The 21,331-nt window shown below is 36.2% G+C and overlaps 1 protein-coding gene across 1 annotated transcript; it reads right to left on the reverse strand.

Annotated features, from left to right (window-relative positions):
- Positions 1-791: 791 nt before the first annotated feature.
- Positions 792-20,516, reverse strand: LOC112054478 (aminopeptidase N-like). The gene is made up of 14 exons (XM_052884819.1): positions 19,945-20,516; positions 13,626-13,775; positions 12,852-13,148; positions 11,923-12,106; positions 10,662-10,963; positions 9,841-10,030; positions 8,698-8,875; positions 8,195-8,298; positions 6,886-7,080; positions 5,953-6,137; positions 5,476-5,661; positions 3,327-3,473; positions 2,614-2,692; positions 792-1,013 (listed from the first exon to the last, which is right to left on the reverse strand). The coding sequence occupies exons 1-14, from the start codon at positions 20,514-20,516 to the stop codon at positions 792-794; spliced, it is 2,991 nt and encodes a 996-aa protein (XP_052740779.1).
- Between the last annotated feature and the right edge of the window lie 815 nt (positions 20,517-21,331).

The raw sequence follows: 21,331 nt of genomic DNA on the forward strand, positions 1-21,331 counted from the left end.
CTAAAATTATTATAATTTATTTTTGTGTAGGCGTTACCCATTATCAATAGACCTTTTAAGGTTAATTTATTATTGTCTAACTAAAAAAAATGTCTTGAAGCATAATCATTATTAACACAATGTTTTCCGTACTAGAGCACAGACAAAAGGAACTACATATACTATCACGAATGATAGCAAAGAGTATCCCATAGTACTAATTTAGCTATACACAATTTAGTATTTACGAGTATCCATAAAACGTTGTGACGATTTTCGAAATTGATTGTAAAAAAGATACCATGTCTAGTGAATTATGTATAGCTAATCCAACACTAGCATTCAACAAACACACAACCTTTAAGTATATTAAATAATATTATTTAAAAATAAATTCTAGTAACATTAAATTATTGAATAAACATGTATCATAATGTTATAATTAAAATCCTTATTACTATTTAAAAAAACAAATAAAATGTTTTAAACCTCAAAATGGTTATGAATCATTACAAAACTACTCACTAAAAATTATAAAATAATAAAAATGTCCCGCGAATAGCCCGATTAAATTAAAATGTAGATTATATTTTCAATCACATTATCTAATAACTCTAAACTTAAATTATTGAAAATACAATCTGGCAAATTCGTTGATAACACTCCCATGATGTGCGTGCGGGGAAGGGAATTGCACCAGTCGTGGGTTTTTCATTCATCGCTACACGCCCCCCGCCCCGCGCGCAACATCAGTAGTGTTACGAACGAAGTTGCCAATCTATAGTCATCTATTATTATTTAAAAAAAAAAACCTAGTTATAGTTAATCAATGCTATAAATACTGATATACACATGAGGAACGTTGACACGAAAATGGTGGGAGCATCGTTTTCATCGATCCATACGTAAATGTCGCCCAGGTTGTTGTTGTTCCATTGCATGTTTTCATCGATACGCGCTAACGCTCGTCGCGCCACCGTCGCCGAGTCGCCCAGATTGCTTATAGAATCCAAGGAAGTGATCCAATTGTTGAACTGAAAACATTTTGGTTAAATAATCTTACTAACCTAATAACTTTAAATAGTTAAAACAACTTTGGTCAGCACGAAGTAATGCTAGACGGTTCCGTGCTGACCGAGGAGTTGGATGTTATTTTAGTCCGTGCGAGTCGGACATGCCCTGCCTGATATCGTCATGCCCTGGTTCTGATATCCTTATCATGGGAGTGAATTTCAAACAGTCACTCCGCCATCTTGGGGAGGCCGCCATGTTGGATTTGTAATGACGTTTCTTAGCTATATGTATTGTCATCAGAACTCAGAGCATGTGCAAAATTTCATCCTAATCGAAGACCAGGACGTGGGTCAAATTCAGATTTCAAGATTTGTCTTTCTTACATATACAAGTTATAAGTGATTGGAAAGGCCGCCATAATGGATTTGTAGTGACGTTTCTTAGTTAGTCATGTATTGTCATGAGAACTCAGAGCGTGTGCAAAATTCATCCTAATCAAAGATCAGGACGTGGGTCAAATTGAGATTCCAATATTTTCTAACATACATGGTTACAATTGAAGCTAATATAAAGCGTGTAAATATGGAACCGACTTCAAGGACGTATTTCAGTTATTTTGATTTTAACACAAAATTACTAAACAACGATTTTCATAAAAATTAAATGGGACCAATCTGGAAGCAAAGTCTTACAAACAAAAAAATATTTTTTTTTAATTGGTTTATAGATGACGAAGTTAAGAGGTAACAAACATTAAAAAAAAACATTCGCGTTGAATTGAGAACCTCCTCCTTTTTTTGAAGTCGGTTAAAAAAAGAAACTTAACATCACCATCATTATCTGCTGGATCTCCACTGCCGAACGACATCATCATTAACAACCCTTGTTCGGCTCGCTATCTACTCTCAAAAGACAGGGGTTGAGCCAAACTGGCCCTATGCGGATTGTCAGAGAACTAAGATAATTCTCAGGTATGCAGGTTTCCTCACGATATTTTTCTTAATTTCTTAAAATGCACATAACATAACTGTAACATGCCCGGACCGAATTGAAGCATACGCCCTCAGAATCGAAGGCAGAGGTCTGCTGAATATAGGCCTCTCTCAAGGACATATTCCAGCACTTAGGCCGAGATCTCTTAACATATAAATGGAGAGCCACTAACAGCCACGCATTTTATAAAAGCTGAAAATTTGTTAGCTCATGATCCTATACGGTACGGTAGCCAATTACGGAGTTTGGACCGTGAGTTTGGAAGCAGGTTTCAAGGATCCAGACCCTCAACCATCTCAGTATAAAGTGTTTTGTTTTTTAATATTTTGCATGTAATGAATATCCCCATTTGACAGTCACTTAGTTTTGCGGCATCCCTTTGAAAAGCACTGTTTAAGATGAAACTTAAACCCATATTCACAAACATGGTAACGCATTTAGGACCTTTATTTTTACTGTTTAAAGTTCACTTTATCTTTAATAAATTTGAGGTTTAAACCCTTCGCTAGAGACCTTTACGGCCATATATAAAACGCAAAGGTCTCTGGCGAAGGGTTGCCATTTGCAAAAAATATCTGCATTATCAACCAGTTAAAACTAGTTTTTAATATTACAAATTTGACTTACTTCGTTGCGGAGTCCACCATTTGCAACGTTTTCTGCCATAACGAAAATGGCATCTTCAAGTTTTTCTGGACCACCGTACCTAAAATCCACACATTTTAATTGTTATACGAGTATAGAATAGCGGTCAAGTCGCGTACCATACCTATAAATATACCACAATTTTATTACACAATATTGACGATTGAAATACAATTGAACGTCTAGGGCAGAAATGTGTAGGGTCTCAAACTATTTTGAGCCAGATACCCCTTTTTTCAAAATGGCCACTGCTGACCCACATTTTATTCTCTTTACTTAATTTGCGTGTCATTGTCATTATCATCTACCCCCCTAACGAAGTGGCACGTCGATTCTCTTTCTACGATCACTAACGCTTCGATAACTAGAAAGATGTATGGGAGTGACATTTGCTATCGACAGGTCACGTTATCAAGATCTGTCATTCCCATACATCTTTCTAGTTATCGAAGCGTTAGCGATCGTACAAAGAGAATTGACGTGCCACTTGGCTAAGGAGACTGATAGTGGTCGTTAAAGAAATTAACATTATTACCCCGAGTCCGTCAACCCACAGCGTGCTGGGTATATCCATCCATATCCCCGTGTCTATGAGGGAGGCTTGCTCATGTAGTAGGCCATTAAAATAAGCTGGTACCTTGCATAGATCCATTAAAAAAAATGATGGGAATAATGATGATTGTAAATATACTCACGTATTTCTTATAGCTTGTGCATTTCTAGTGAGGAAATGGAGCGCAGCCCGTGCGTTGTCGATACTTGACGATGCAATTGCTGCGAAGATCCTCGACCGCTCTTCCACTACGTATGGGCTCTCATCATTAATCGTCTCTTGAAGTAAGCTAATAGATAAGAGAAATTATATAATAATAATGCAAGAAATTAATCAAACCTCCTTATCACAAAATCTCGACAGTAGTAAAGTTTATTGTACTTAATAGTTTGCCCACCAAAAACCACAGGGAATGCAACAATCACAGGAAATAGCTACCCAGGGCTCCACTAATTTAATAATAACCAAATATTTATCAAGATTTCTTATGCAAATATAGAATATCTACTCCAGAATCCATGGAGCATTTTTACAATTGATTACAAACAAGTTAATTTTCCGTGAGCTTCATCTTTATGAGACGCTCAACTTTTACATTTACAAAAATTCTTGATTCTGGTAGCTAACAGGGTTACCAGGTAATAAAAAATTCTGGGCGTAAGAACGAGGTAACGTTCCACGCATTTTGTAGGACAATGTGGCTATTAAGTTGTATAACTATTAATTGAGCAATAGTAAAAAAACAGCATACAATTGATAGTAATCAATTGTAAAAATGCTTCCCAGATCCTGGACTGTTATTCTTTCCTACTTCTGATAATTGTCAGGCTCAGGTAGCTTATTCACAGAATTGTCTTTGTGATTTGTCCACAAGCACACGCCGCGCAGCCTATACGCGAGTAGTTCCCATTCCCGTAGCAGTACGGGGATAAAATATAGCCTATAGCACTTGGGGATAGTGTAACTTTCCAGTGAAAGAATTTTTCAAATCGGTTCAGTAGTTTCAGAGCCTTTTCAATGGAAATTAACAATCAAATATTTCCTCTTTATAAGTATTAGTATAGATAAAGTGATAAGGTTTAAGTTAAGACAACCCAAAACTTATCAATAGGTGGTGAAACAGTCTATAAAATTACAAAAAAGTTAGGTGTTTAAGTTTTCATAAAATGTTAGGATTTCCTATTAAAAAATACAAAACATTTTATGACGCGGAGCCAGTTGAATGGCCTTGTTGATGAGATTTTTATTACCATGGTAATAGGCTCTGCTCCCGACGACCCAAGCGAAATTACATCGCTAACGAACAAGCTCCTTTGTCTTTTTATCACTTCGATGGCGTAAAGTAATTTGCATGAGTTTGAAAAGCTCCTAACAGCAATATAGGCATAAACGATTAAGTCTTAGGTCTATAGCAACATCTATTGTAAGAATTTACAGGAGTAAGTCTATTTTATGCCAGGTCTATGAACTATACTTCTCATCAAAAAAATCGAAACATTCCGTCTGAACAGCACTTGCGGACGAGAACTTTTACTTTTGATGAGAATTAAACATGGTATAAATAACATTAAAATTAAATAATATCGCTGTATTTTTTATTTCTATTAAAAATAATAAAGAGGTAGAGGTTGTAGGGAGATAAATACCTTTTTCTCTTTTGTTGCTATGGGATGCAAAGAATTTTGACAATAAGAGCAATATGCAGACAAAATTATTTCGGTATTTTTTGGCGTGCACTATTAACCTACAATATTATAAATTTGGTAGTGAGTTTCGACGTTTGACCGTCGAATTATAAGTAATACTTTTATGGTAAGTGTCGATTTTAGTACAATTGTAACATTTTCAAAAGGTAATATTTAAAATTAGTTTTACAAACAATAAAGATTTTGGGACAGAAAGGTAAAATGGATCGATACCAATTGCTTAGTTTATGGTAAGTAAAACAATTTTTATAATTTTAGTGTAACCGACAATAAGATTTTTATTGTAAATGTAAAATTTTTATTGTAAATGTAAAATTTTTATTGTAAATGTAAGATTTGATATTTTGCGCAAGCGACATAAGTTAATATGGAATAGTATTATCCTAATTCTATGTTACGAATAAGTTACAATAAGTGGAATAATAGAAAATTCAACTTGTAGGTATAATATGTTATACCTGCAGCAGAGAAAAAATACGTAATTTTAGCGTAAGCTTCGACCTAATCAAGTGCATAAAAATTGCTTCTGTTAATACATAATTAGGTTATTAAAAAGACTGATGTTTAATGATTATTTCAACTTACTCGGTAATGAATCCATTATTTTCAGAACAGGCAAAAGATTCCAAAACGACCAGGCGTTCATATCTAGTTAGCGGTGGATTCCTGTTTAAAAGAGCTTGAAGAGCAGGCAGCGCTACGTCGTCTTCATCCTCTCTCAACATGGTGCAATATACCGCTGGCCTGAGCTCTGGTGGTATGTTTGGATTGCTGGAAACATATTGATTGAGCTATAAGTTTACTTTTCTTCCTTTATCGTTTGTTAGGTTAACAGTTTAGTTTAGTTTGTTAGTCTGTTTCAAGGAATCCCAATATAAAACGACCTGATTTAAATTGTAATCAGTATGTTCAGTTCACAATATATCGACAGATTACAATATCGCGAGTGAGTTAGCATCGCTCTCAAACAAACTCCTTCGTAACCAACCGGACTTTTTGGTCTTTCTTTTTATATAAATAGTTCTGCAGAAATATTATTAAAAAAAAAATAGAAATACTTACACTTCCTCTTCATCATTGGGGTTGAAAAATATGTCAACAGCAGCCGCGACACAAGTCTCGTACCCGATTTTGCACGCATGCTCCATGACTAGGCCTCTCGTAAGTGACATCATCGCAGTATCCTCGCCGTCCGGTTCCCAACCGATTTCCTCTTCTACTGCCACTATCGCTCTTCGGAGCAATCGCTGTAAAAATAATTACTTTTTAGAGTACCGTACCCAAAGGATAAAACGGTAAAACATTTACAACATAAAGTCCTTTTCATGAAAGAAGTCCCTCGGCTAAAACCTGAACTAAAATTGACAGCGCCTTACACAAATGTCAATAAGACCGCCATTACTAAATGACGATGAGCGCCATTATGACATTAGCGCCGCGTATGGGGGACTTCATTCATGAAATGGACTGTAATTCTGAAGTCGTTCTAACAACAAATCCCACTATTATTATAAAAGCGAAAGTTTGTGTGTATGTTTGTTCCTCTTTACTGAAGCGATTCGGCAAAAATTTGGAATGCAAATAGATATTAAGTCTATGGATTAATACATAGGCTACTTTTCATTTCGGAAAAATCCATGGTTCATGGTCAGAGTAAGGCTATATACAATGTAAGTGTCTGTCTGTGATTTGAATATAACTGAGTTTTTTTAAGTGTTTATAATTATTTACATGATACGAGTACAATCAAGTTTTTTTTTGTTTTCGTCTGTCTATTAGTTGGGGTTAATCTTTGAAACAGCAGGACCGATTTTGATAGGACTTAAAGATAGAGGAGGTTAATAAGCAACAATTAGGCTACTTTTTATTCCGGAAACATCAATGATTTTCGCGGGATATGTGAAAAACTGAATTTCACACGGACGTAGTAGCAGGCTTTTGCTGGTTGGTAAATATAAATATAGAAATAATGCCAAGATATATATAAAAGATTACCCAGTATATGTTTTCATTGAGGTCATCGTCGTCATCTACGAAGGGCATGAGACGTTTCCTTATGAACTCCATGTTTCTGATATAAGCTTTCCACACTGCATACTCAGTTTCAAGTTCCATAGTCAACACCATTTCAAATGGCACATCATAGCCCAAGATACCGGCTCTAGCTAGGTTGAAGGCGTCATCCAGGAGCTGCAAATCAATAAGGGAATTATGTACATATCTTTAGCAAACTCAGAAGTGGATTACGATAAAAAATTGATCAGTAGGTAGAACATAATACGATGTTATTTTTAGCTTTTTAGTTTAGCTTTTTAATTTTTTTTATTTTTAGCGTAATCATACTACGAGTAGATTTAGATGTAGGCAAGAAAAATTCCCCCAAATTATGTGTTATGTGTCCTCGTTAAAACCCCTCAATACAAATTAATCAAGGCCAATCACAAGATAGCTACTGTTCATCACTCAAAAGCTAGACGCGGTTCTTACGATTTTTGAAAGTTCCCCTCGATTTCTCCAGGATCCCATCATCAGATCCTGACATGATGAAAATGGGACCACCTCAGGAGTATACACTTTCGAACAAAAAAAGAATTATTCAAATCGGTCCAGGCGTCTTCGAGTAATCAGGTAATATACAATATACATACAAAAAAAACATACACTAGAATTGAGAACCTCCTTTTTTTGAAGTTGGTTAAAAATACCATAACCAATGTCGAACAAAGGTTATGATTCACAACATTTGTCTGGACAACTTAATTAAATCAAAATGTAACCAAACGAAACCCTAGAATGGAAGAGAATGTCCTTGAGTTGCGTCACGGACTTGTGACCATTGTATGTAGGGTTAAGGACGTCCTTGACAGTTAACTAACACTCCTTTTTCCACTTAAGTCACTCTCCCCGCCTATCCCATAACAACCCATAAAGGATTACACAAAAAAAAATGTGGACGTTTTGAACACCACGAGAATACTGAAGCGGATCGTACGGCGAGTGCCTGACATCGCCAGTCGTTCCCCCTCGATCGCTACCTCTCTCTAACTCCCTACTCTTTACGTAAACAAGTCGCACCACCTAGCGTCCTACAATATATTATGACCATCAACACTATCATCACCGTCATCATCATCATCGTCATCGTCATCGTGCTTAGATTTATTTAATTCTTATTTAGTCTTATTTTGTTTACAGTTTGATTTGTTGATTATGTTGTTCTGAAAATATTGTGATTATAATCTTTGAAGCCTTCTGCTAAAAGTAGATATTTAAAAATAGTTTTATTTTATTTATTTGTACTTACAGAAGCTCGATTGAGGGGATGGATGTCGTCTCTGGTCTCCTCATCCCCCAGAGCTTCGATTAATCTATTCCACAGTTCATCGTCGTAATTAACGCGATAGTAACCTAGAAATTAAATCAAGTTTCAGATAACACAAGAATTGATAATAATCATCATTATCAACCCATATTCGGCTCACTGCTGAGCTCGATTCTCCTCTCAGAATGAGAGGGGTTAGGCCAATAGTCCACCACGCTGGCACAATGCGGATTGGCAGACTTCACATGCGCAGAGAATTAAGAAAATTCTCTGGTATGCAGGTTTCCTCACGATGTTTTCCTTCACCGTTTGAGACGTGATATTTATTTTTTTTTAATTGCAAAGTTGGAGGTGCATGCCCCAGACCGGTTTCGAACCCACAGGAATCGGAGGCAGAGGTTATATCACGGCTCTCTATGAGGGGGCTTACCACAACCTTTTACATAACCATCAAGATACACTCTGTATAAGAAGATTTTACGTACCTTGACCTTGAAGATTGAATATGATCCAACAATCATCAAATATCACGTCATTAATCATCGCATTATTTTGTTCCACACGTGTTGGGAACAGGTCTTCGAAATTAGGGTTATTGCCGGTTGTGAAAGTTAATGGAACGGCGTAGGCAACTGAGTCTCGGTTTGAGAACCCAAAACGGTGCTGGAAATAAAAATATATGAAACAAATATTATTTTTTAACAACGCATACAATGTATCTTAGGCATACATAGTGTCTATGTTGTCTATGAAGGGAAAAATGAGGTAAACGAATAAAAAAGTACATCCATACTTTACATGTAGGGACGTACCCAAAAAAAAAATAATATATTCGATCCCCGGCTGGGCTGATTGTGATTTTCTTAATTGGTCCAGATCTGGCTAGTGGAAGGCTTTTACCCTACCGACAAAGACGTACCGCCAAGAAATTTAGCGTTCCGGTACGATGTCGCGTAGAAACTGAAAAGGAGTGTGGATTTTCATCCTCATCCTAACAAGCTAGCCCGCTTCCATCTTAGACTGCATCATCACTTACCATCAGAGTGCCTAGTGGCAGTTCTTACTGTGACGGTTGCGTAACGTAAACGAGAAATTTTAAGGAATTGAAACAGCGCCATCTAGTGGCACTACTGCACAACTGTTATAATTCCATATTAATTTATCGTCACAGTATGAACACATTGAAAACTCCAAATTCAAATTTAAAGTTCATTTATTTTAAGTAGGCTCCGTTTACAAGCGCTTTTGACACGTCAGTTGACTATTTGTAAAGATTCTACCACCGGTTCGGAAGGCAGGTTCTGCTGAGAAGAAACCGGCAAGAAACTCAACAGTTGCTCTTTTTTAAAAAAAGATACAATATTATAATTTACAATAATTAATGACAACATTACAATTTCTTATAGTTTTACTCCTGTGTGGAGGTGGAAGCTGATCCAATGGCCTCCAAGCATCTTTATCATTAAGGAACTCGTCAATGGTGTAGTAACCTCGACTAAGTAAACGAAACCTCGAAAAAGTAACTCCCACTAGGCACTCAGATGAGATTGTAGTCAAGGGCTAACTTGTATAGAATAAAACAAAAAAGACAGACTAACATGGCAAACCTAAAAATGGGTAGTACTCACCTGTGTTATGGTAACACCAGTATTTCCCAGCAAGTTGACAGTTAAATAGGGGTAGCCGCTGTTCTCTACCCAGGGGCGGAGGAAGTCCTCCACGTTGTCTATGAGACCGCTGCCGACCGGCGTCTTGTAGCCAGCGTTCAGACTGTCGTACAGGTTTCTAGTGGTGACCGGCGTTGAAGCGCTGTTGGATCTATCAATGTTAGTTTAGCTACTGTACACTTGCTGTTATGCAGCATAGCTTCAAGAGTATCTAACAGTGGCGTGGTGCAGTGAGTGACCAAGCTTTCTGCATCAATGGCCGTGGGTTCGATTCCCACAACTGGAATTTTTGTGATGAGATTAGCATGGGTATTTTTCAGTGTATGGGTGTATTGAAACATTATTATATAAGTATTTAAGAATAGTTTATAAATATATATGATAAAATCCGCTATTAATGATATTACAAGAAAGTACTACTTTTTGTTACTCATTCATCTATTCATGTCTTAACATGCTGTGTTTATTTCAATCAAATCAGTTAAGTAGTCTCGGCGTAACAGACGTGTGAGAGTTACAAATATCCATGCCATCATAACCGTTCACAAATCCGTCAAAAAAGTAATCTACGAGTATGTATTAAACCAGGGTATATGTAATCTGACCTCTGCCTCCGAACCCGGAGGGTGTGGGTTGCTCATCTAAAACGATGAATGAATGATTTTTTCAAATCGAACCAGTAATTCCTGAGATTAGCGCGTTCAATCAAAAAAACAAACTCTTCAGCTTTATATATTAGTATAGAAGTATAGATATAGATTAGTATAGATGATATTATGGACTGATAATAATTTTTGTTTACAGACCTGCTTCTTAAAAGTCCTTGTGCGGCATTTTGTACCAAATCAGTTTGTCGACTGAGCAACAAGCGGGTCATTCTCAGCAACGCGGGTGCTTTCGTCTTTATTAGCCCATCAATGTGCAGTCTTATTTGGTCTGGATTGAATATGGCATTTGCAAGCCTCAGAGGGTCAGCGTCCACATACGCATCGTAGAGAAGACTCTCTTGAATGACATCCAGTGTGAACATTGCGTTCATGTCAATGAGAGATGGGTCTTCTTGCTCTGGGGGAGGCGTTTGAAACTGTAACGAAACAGCATAGATATATTATACTTACTAGACCTCCCTAACCACTTTTTGACGGCCTCCGTGGCGCAGTGATATGCGCGGTGGATTTTCAAGACGGAGGTCCTGAGTTCGATCCGATTGAGGTTCTCTTAATTGGTCCAAGTCTAGCTGATGGGAATGTGGTGGTGGTGATTTTTATCATCCTCCTAACAAGTTAGCCCGTTTCGATCTTAGATTGCATCATCACTTACCATCAGGTGAGATTGTAGTCAAGGGTTAACTTGTAAAAAAAAAAACCAAGCCCTGTCGCAAAATCCATTCATAACGGTTATCTGTTAGCTATGTTTAAACTACGTTCCTGCCTTTGTACATCAAGCAGTTTTCGATATTTCGTAATGAGTAAGAAGGACTCCAGCATTATCTTATTTAAGGATGTCCCTGAAGAAAATAAAAACCGGACAAGTGCGACTCGGACTCGCCCACCGATGGTTCCGTACGTAAGATCATTATAAATAGTTCAGGAATCGAATTGCGCAGTTTTTGCCGAGCTTTCCCTGAATTTCAAACCACAGGGGACACATAAACCTCTTAAAAAAAGAGGTTTCTTTACATATGTATAGTTTGAGATTTTTTTTCTGCTTGTGGTCTATAACGATAATACCTGCTTGCCAAATTTTATAGTTTTAAGCCAACTGGAAGTACCCTAAAAGTTTTGATTCTCTTGAGAGTGTCCAAATATGCGTTTTTTGCTGAAAATTACTGAACCTTTTATAACTTAAACTAAAAAGTTTAACTTAATGGGATCGTAAACGAGTAGGTACATATATCTATGAGTAAACGATTTAAATTTAAATTTGATACCTCAATGCATTTCCGAAATAAGTCTTGACGGACAAATGGACAACAAAGTGATCTTATAAGGGTTGTGTTTTTTTTTCTTTTGAGGTACCTACGGAACTCCAAAAAACACTCACATTTTTGGCTACCTCATAGCCGGCATAACTTGCTAGACCTGCAATCACCCACTGGTCCCTCCAATTATCAGGATATAATATCCAGCCGAACCACTGTCTCGCCATTCCTTCAGCTATCGTCACCAAGGCTAGCTTCCTTTGCTTGACAGCGTTATTGTTGTTCTCCATCAGGATGAAGGGTTCCCTTTAAAAACAGTAATTTATTTACTGAATATAAACAGGTGTTATTAAAGTAAAAACTCATTATGTAAGGGATTAATTGATTTATTTTCCTATAATCCACAAAAAACACTAATACAAGTGACAATGTCACCCAGATCATTCCAAGAAAAATTTCACTCTGAATCTTCTCCAAATATTTAATTGTGATTAAGGGGCCTATAACGCGAATCGCTCGAAATACGCAATCTTCACTCTACACTTTAAAATTTCCAAAAAATATATTGTTTTACTTATTAACTGTTTTATAAGATTTCTGTGCGAAATTCCTACTACGGGCATTCGCTTCCTTGCACGCCCGTGACGGAAATAACAAAAAAATACTGACTACAAGATTTCCTACTTCAAAATACGTATATTTGCTTATCTCGTTGGTCCTGGGTTCGAAACTTTAGTAAGATTTTTTTACTTCTTAGAGCGATACGGGCATATTCATAAACATATTTTAATAAATATGCATGTGTCTTCAAAATAAGTAATGTTTATTTTAATATAGATCACTGTCAGATGTTAATCCTTCATAATATTAGATAGTGACCGGGACCAAATTAACGTGAACGTGAGGACGGGGGCAGGAGGATGTAATACCGGCGCCTAAGCGCACCACCAACTAAAAGTAATTTTACTAAATCTCGAATCTAAGACTTCGTATACGACATTGTAACTAACTAATATTGCTACAAAAATGAAAGCTTAGTTTAAAAACTTACCAAATACACAAAGTGGACAGGCCGTACCAATCTCGGTGGACATCAGGGACGGCCATAACATGCAGGCCGCCATCTTGATGCTCGATGATTTGTGAATGATCAAGACCGGTCCATGTGTTTAAAGCGACGTAGTAACTGCTGATGGCCACCGACCCATACTGATCTTGGTTGAGGATTCCTCTTCGAACGTAGAGTGACACTAAGTTTGGAACTGGGTTGACGATGTTGTTCATACTATGTGCCACCATGGCCCAGCGATGTACTGGGCCTTGAAGCGGTTGAAATGTTGTCTCACTGCTAAAATTAAAGAAAAAAAATTGCGAATAACATTTTCCGTCCCCTTAAATTCACCGGAATTAATTTAGGAGTACGCAAGTTCAACAGGTAAGATTTGATCACATGAGCACTCGGTGTGTCCGGCCCCTTAACAGTGGAGGTGCTCCAGCAACTAGGCTTATTTGAAAACTGATTAAAAAACATAGTAGTGCTCAGCTGGCTATTGTCTAAGTTTGAGTAACTGTAATGAATATACACAAACTATCTAGATAGTCCCAGTGATTCTTAAGTCACGTGATGTCGTATTCAATATTAATCTATTTCTAACTGATCAAAATTACTAACTAGCGTGTTTGGTTTTATTGAATAGGACAATGCTGTTGTTATTGATTTCACGTCTATGATAATATTAGGTAGCCGGTTGCGATAGCCAGGGGTACATGGGTTTGATGCCCATACGTTTCATCTATAAGGTGTACAACTAATAAAGTTACTTACTCTCCAGCTAGTGCGGTATTGGTCATCAAATGCTCGAATCCCATGTCGATGAAGTTAAAAGTGACAGCAACACTTCTCAAATTGGGCTCGTCCATGCAAGGGAACACACGCCTCGCGTTCGTTGGGTGTAGGTTCATTGCGATGTATTCCCTGAAATTTACATAAAATTAATATTCACTATTGGCCTATTATAGCGGAGTAAGTAAAAGAACCACTAAATGCAGCAGTACGATGTAGAGGGACCTGAAGCAAATTTCGACAACTTCGAAGCCCCTTTCCACCGTCATCAAAACCAGTTCAACTTATTCATAAAATACAAAGGTTTGCCTTGCGTGATAAAGCCAAAGAAAAGACCAGCATCTCATTTTCAACAGTCAATGGTTATTAAGGAAAGAAGTAAAATGGGTTCCTCGGAGGAATGGCAAAACAGAAGAGCCGATGGACGTTAGGGTCCCAAAGTGCTGGATTGGCGACCCCGCACTAGTAAGCGCAGTGTTTGTCGACCCCCCACCAGGTGGACTGATGATTTGAACCTGCTGGCCTATTCACTAATTTGGTATTTATTAACAACCTATTTAAATAAACATCATATCAACCGAGAAATATCATCTAGCTACTGTATGATATCCACGAAGGGTTGTTAGTGGGCACCGGATGACATTTTGTTACATAGAATCTCAATTTCGTATATGTCAACTTACATACATCAAAGTTAGTGAATTAGTCTGCAGGAAGGTATATGGCTTAGATACGTGGCGAACTCTCTCGTTCGCCCACTGTAGGACTGGCCATCAAGTTTCATATTTAAAATCTAGAATTCAGTCGACCGCGCATGCGTAATAGTTTTAATTTGGTTATTTTCATTCATTCTACATTTCAATTCAACATCCTTAACACTTTTTTTTTTATATTATTGTGCAATTAATCAGTATCTAACGTAATATGTCTCGTATTTATATTTATATTCAAATATACCACGCTGCCCGGTTTGGTGGGCTTAAGATGATAATGTTTTTATAACGATCACTATCTGTTAATATTGATATCTAGTGAAATGTATATTATGTATGATCAATACATCATCATCATCAAAAATCAGCCGATGGACGTCCACTGCTGCACATAGGCCTCTTGTATGGACTTCCAAACAAACTGTCTCGAGCCGCAAGCATTCAGCGGCACCCTGCAACCCGCTTGATCTCTTCCACCTAGTGATCAATAAAAGGGCCTTAGGTCAGAAATTGTGCCCCATCACAACTTCTCGCACAAGGATGAAAGGACCTCTAAAGCTGTAATTTATGGACTGCCTGCTTATTGTCAAAGAGGATTTAAAAGAAGAGCCCTTGGTACTGCCGATGTTATTGTACGTAAAGTTAAGATACCGGATGATAGAAGAGCTACATGCCCACCTTTCTTTGTTCAATTCCCACCCGGCAGAAATATAAAACGCTTCAAACTGTATAGTTCAAGATCGCAAATAGCAGGACAAAAACGTTTATGGAACTAAATGCTTCCGCTGTCCAGGTTTTGGTCACTCGTCAAAAAATTGTAATCTTACACCTGGGTGCGTCAAATGTACGCAAACATCTCACCAAAAAAGGATTGATCTCAACAGGTCTAGTGCTGTAATTGTGGTGAAAACTATGCAGCAAATTTTAGAATGATCATCAAAAATACCTCTGTATATTACAGCAAAAGAAAACTGACATTCAAACGTCATTTAAATCTAAAAACATAACACTAGAAAGTAAAGTTGACGGCCGACCCTAAAACAACGTTGTGGCTGGTGGTACTCAAGAACCTACATCGCATGTTCCTGTTGACATTGATAATAATCAATCAAGCCACTAGTGATATTTTAATTATACTAAAGGCGATCCAAAATATTTAAGAAGAGTTCATAGCTTGCAAAAGCATGATGGATAAAATAATACTCATCTAAGTCAATATGCATGATTGTGAAAAGTTATTGCATGAAGAAAAATTTTTGAACTTCAGCATGTGGTAAGGTCACTTGACATTGATATTATAGGTATGTGAGAGACCACAATATCTCTAAATGTCCACCGTAATGCACTAGGATTTCATTGTTATCGTCGGGATAAATTAGCTGACGGTCGCGGACAGGGTGTTGCTATTCTTAATAAGTCAGACATTCCTCATGCTGAGGTCCTTGTGTATGTAGCAAAATTACTCATCAATTCTCTTTCTACAAACGCTACGCTTCATAAATTAAAGATTCATAATACACATGCGATAGATGGGTTGATCACGTAACCTTCGAACGGATGTCATTTTCATACATTTATTAGTTTTCGAAGCGTTAATGACGTAAGTAACTTTGCTACATGCCATTGTTGTTTTGTCTCTTTATCATTGCTGTTTCCGGTCATAAAGATTTGTACTGAAATTACAGGCAAATACTTTAAACCTCCTCACGATGTTTTTTCTTTATCCTTTGAGATATTAAATTTATTAACATGCACTTACCTAACACTTAATTATGTTACTAGGCCGAATAAATCGTTAGTTTCCCTAGAGATCGGAGAGAGGTAGACGTTTTTTTGTAATTTTTCTCATCAAAACAACTCATGTCCTCGCCAATCCTTTGGCTTCGCGGCAATCCAAAATTTAAAATTTTAGGAGAGAACATGATATCTAATAAAGAAAATAAATAAATTACAAAACAAACAATTGATGATCTGGGCCTAGACACCTGCTACCTTCTATTTATATTATATTGCTATTTATATACTATTTATAGGTCTATTATACTGCAGAAAATCTTAGCAAATTTAGGCACAAGCTTGTAACTAACTAAATGTTGGTAAGTTATTACTTTTAAACTTTCTTTACATTGTGATTGAGTATAAGTGGATTCAGTAATTTATATTTCTAAAGTAGCCTGTACTTTCAGTACAAACCCTTAAGACCGGAAACAGCAATGATAGAGTCAAAACAACAATTGCATGTAGCATTCGAAAACTAATAAATGTATGGGAATGACATTCGTTAGTCGGTATGTTAAGTGATCAACATATCTATCGGATATGTATTTTTAATTCATGAAGCGTAGCGTTTGTAGAAAGACAATAAATGAGTAATTTTGCTACATACCTAAGGACCTCAACCTCTTTTAATTGTTTCCATTTCGTATTGTCTTTACAGTATAGTCATTTTGCAACTTATCGTGGAATAAAAAAAACTTCTTACTCGTTGTGAGCGTATAGTCCAACACCATCGTTTCTTAGTGGTAAATCATAATTAATGTGGAGGATATAAGTGTCAACTGGACTAGGTGGCCAGATTTCTAAAATATCGTTAAAATTGTTTGGTGTAACTGGCATCATGTGGGCATCAGTGACGAGACCTATTAGAACCGTTTCCACGTTTATACCGAGCAAATGGAACCTCAGTGGACCCCCCCTCGTTTCGTCTGTCACCTTCACTTCCAAAACTGCTTTTACTCGAATATTATTATCTTCTCTTGTTATAATTATGTCATATCTCGATACTGATTGGCCGTTTCTTATGCTACTCGCGGTTATGTCACTACGGGTTTCAATACTGTGGGTTCCATTTGGAACTGACAATTCTTTTATTTCTATCTCTTCCCTTGTTTCAACGTCGAGAGCATCTTCCAGTACTTCCGTTTTGAATGGTATATATGCACCTTGGTTTATGGATGTGGATTTATGTACTGAAGGTAGAAATCTCGAGGACACAGAAACTATTAGAGAGTAAAGTATGATCACGCACTTAGTCTTAAGCCGGGCCATTTTCCTTTAGCCCGGTTTACACATTTACTGTACATACGATCACGGCACTACTATGTCTACACCCAAATGGGTCGTACAGATACTAAGAGATGTGAAAAAGCCGATAAGCTTATTTCAAGTTTAGATAAAAATATCATTGGTATTAGCTTTGTGAACATATAAAGTGATAAGATTAATGAGGTGACAAACATGAGATGTCAGTATCAATATAATACAAATTTCTTCAATAAGTTTTTTTCATAGTCCAACAAGGAATCCTTATAATATTGTCATAACTGTCTGTACGTCCGCGGTTTAGCTCAAAGACGAGTTACAAGCTGTAATTAAATATGACTATGTAATGTAAGAAATAGTAGTCTGAGACAGATATGGTGGCGCGACTTGTTTCAGTAAAGAGTGGGGAGTTAGAGAGGGGTACCGATCGGTTGGTACGCACGACTTGCGATTTATGGCGCTCGTCGTGCGGTCGGCTTCAGTATGCTCGTGGCGTTCGAGCCATCCACATCTTCTGTTGTGTAATTCTTTATGGGATAGGCGGGGAGAGTGACTTGAGTGATTGGGAAGGCGGATTGTTAGTTAACTGTCAAGGGCGCCCTTAAGGTCATTCTTTGCCATTCTAGGGTCATATTTTGGTTACAGTTTGATCTGTTGATTAAGTTTACCTGACAAATATTGTGAATCATACCTTTGTTCGACATTGGTTTTCTTATTTTTAACCAACTTCCAAAAAGGAGAAGGTTCTACGTTCGGCTGTATGTATGTTTTTGTGTAATCTACTTCTGAGTCCGCTTAAAGTAATTTAAGAATTTCGGCAAATATGTAAAATATTTTTTTTAGGTGGGTCTAAAAGCACTATTTTTCATTTCAGAAATTGGAAATTTGGAATTACAAGAGGACGCCTGCGGCTTCGTCTGCGAATAATTGATGAAAGCTTTCCTCCTCATTTATTTTAAAGTAATTTAAACTGTAATAGGTCCAATCATAGTTTATCTACCTACTATCGTGAAGATATCTCAGAAAAAAAAATAACATAAAATAACACAAAATCACACTTAAATGAAAAGAAAAGTCTAGTAATTCTAAAAAAAACACTTGTATAAAGTCGCAGGTAAGCGAAATATGTTATAAATAGTCATTAATTTTCATTTACTTTACTTATTATCATTATTATAGAAGTAACCGCTAAAAATATTGCAATAACATAGATCATTGAAGGTCTTCATCATCAGTTCGAGTTCACAAAATAATGTTTTCCATAATCAAATGCGCGAGTTCCTATAAAAACACTAAAATCACTTTTAGGGTGCTAAAATTTAAGTAGTTATATATCAGTATCTCCAGGATCCCATCATCAGATTTGGACATGATGACTGTGGAACAAGTTGAAGTGAAAAATATAATTATCCAAATCACTTGAGGCGTCTACGAGTAATCGTTAAACATTATAAAAACAAAAGATTCTAACGATTTGAGAACCTCCTCCTTTTTTAAAGTCGGCTAATAATTATATAATATGATGAATTCCTTGAAAATGTTTTAAAAAAAAATATCCAAATCACTTAAGGTGTCTACGAGTAATCGTCGAACATTCATAAAAACAAAAGATTCCGACGATTTCAAAACCTCCTCCTTTTTTGAAGTCGGTTAATAATGATATGATATGACGAATTCCTTGAAAATGTTTTAAAATATGGTGTTACAGTTAATGAAATTACCATGAACTTAACTTGAAAAATTAATGTCAGACTATATATATATATAGTATAATATAATATAATGAAAATTTAATAACTTATTAGAATTTTTGAAATTCTTGTCTTTTATGAACCGTTTAGATACACATCTTAAAAAATACATTGAAAAATGACCAATTTCTTTCAGAATTTAAACATTTAACGCCTATTTATTCCCATAGGGGTAAAATTTTTGAAATGCCCATTTTTATTTAACCAATCGTTTATAGACCATTTTTCAAAAACATAACTTGAAAAATGCCTGAAATTTTAGACAAATTTTAACAAAAATTAGCCTTTGTTCTGCTCCAAGTTCTCATTCATCACTTCACCAAAATTCATCTTGATCGGTTCAGCCTTTAACCGTGAAAAGGTAACACACGGACAGACAGACAGCATTTATAATATTAGTATGGATATTAGTATGGATAGATTTTGGTTTAAAATTTTGTTGGTCAAATGCCAACTAAACAGTTTTTTTATGAATACTAGCAGCAATGATAAAGAGTTAAAACAACAATGGCATATAGTCAAATTACACATCATTTCTTTTTCTACAAACGCTAACGCTTCAAAAACTAGGTTCTGGTAATAAATGTATGGAGATAACATTCGTGAATAGGTCATGTGATATATCTATATCTAACGGATATGTACGAGTATATAAACTTTTTAAAGCTTTTGTTAGCGTTTAAAGAAAGAAAGTTGATGAGTAATTTGGATACAGAAACAAAACCTTGAACTTCTGTAATTGTATTTCTTGTTGTAACTGTATAATGTATAGTGCAATGAAAAAAATCTTCTTACTCATCGTAAGCGTATAGTCCAACACCGTCGTTTCTTATTGGTATATTATATTCAATGTGGAGGATGTATTTGTATGCTTCACTTGGTGGCTTGATTTCCAAAATATTGTTAATAATGTTCGGTGTAACTGTCAACATGCTGTCATCAGTCACAAGACCTATTAGAACGGATTCCACCTTTATCCCAAGTATATGGAACCTCAGTGGATTTGCCCTTGTATCTTCAGATACTCTCACATCCAAAATTGCTTTTCCTTCAATATTATTATTATCTTCTCCTTTTGTTAATTGTATATTATACGCGAATACTGTTTGACCGTTTCTTATGTTACTCGTGGTTATGTCATCACGGGTTTCTATCCGGTGAGTTCCATTTGGAATTGATAAATCTTTTATTTCTATCTCTTCCCTTGAATCGAAATCGAGAGCATCTTCTAGTACTTCCGTTTTGAATGGTATGTATGCGCCTTCGTTTATAGATGTGGATTCATGTTTTAAAGGTAGAGATCTCGCGGACACAGAAACTATTAGAGTGTAAAGTATGATCACGCACTTAGTCTTAAGCCGGGCCATTTTCCTTTAGCCCGGTTTACACATTTACTGTACATACGATCACGGCACTACAATGTCTACACACAAATGGGTCGTTCAGATACTAAGACGTGAAAACGCCGATAATCTTATTTCGTGATTTCATGTTTAGATGAGATAAATCACTGGTATCAACTTTGTTAACAAATTAAAGTGATTAGATTATGAGATGATGATCGGTATCAATATGAAACAATTTTTTTTTTAATTTTTTCCAGAACTCACGAGTCCCATGTCGTTCCTTAGACTATTCCGCAGTTCACAAGGAACCCTTTTCGCCACGTCTGTCCGTTTGTCTATTCATGATTTAGCTCAAAGACCTATATAAAGGTCCTATACAAGTTTTATTTTTACTAGTTTATCTCATAGTGTGGGATGGATGTTATTGAATAGGTATTCGAAGCATATGGTGGGCTTACAAAACACTAGGGTAAAATATTAAGGTTTAAAGTACCAATTTTTGTTATAGTAACCTTTAGGTATTAGAAAATTCATTTAAAGGGTACGGAACCCTTTAAATGATTCCCTATCTTTCTTAGTCACACGATCAAGCATGAACAAACAATTGGAAGTTTTAAGAAAATGTAACGGCTTTTTATGAGTATTACTCAGCTGAATTAATTGGTTTGGATGAAATTGGCACGCATTAGGTACCTACTTAAGTTCCGATATACTTACAGGAATTTATAAGAACAAAAACTTATAGTAAATTCTCAAAAGAATCTCGAATGTTATATAATTATTTTTTGTCTATTTGTCTTTATTTTTCAAGTAAACATCATTCATTGAATTCTATT

Source organism: Bicyclus anynana, chromosome 12, assembly GCF_947172395.1.
Source record: "Bicyclus anynana chromosome 12, ilBicAnyn1.1, whole genome shotgun sequence".
Taxonomy (NCBI): domain Eukaryota; kingdom Metazoa; phylum Arthropoda; class Insecta; order Lepidoptera; family Nymphalidae; genus Bicyclus; species Bicyclus anynana.

Bases quoted from the DNA above. Each gene is read 5' to 3' on its own strand.
- LOC112054478 (XM_052884819.1), bottom strand. From the start codon at position 20,516: ATGGCCCGGCTTAAGACTAAGTGCGTGATCATACTTTACACTCTAATA. The intron at 10,031-10,661 runs GTCCATAATATC...TAACATTGATAG, and splicing joins GTAAACAAAAATTATTATCA to ATCCAACAGCGCTTCAACGC. The intron at 8,876-9,840 runs GTGAGTACTACC...TTTTATTTCCAG, and splicing joins CTGGTGTTACCATAACACAG to CACCGTTTTGGGTTCTCAAA.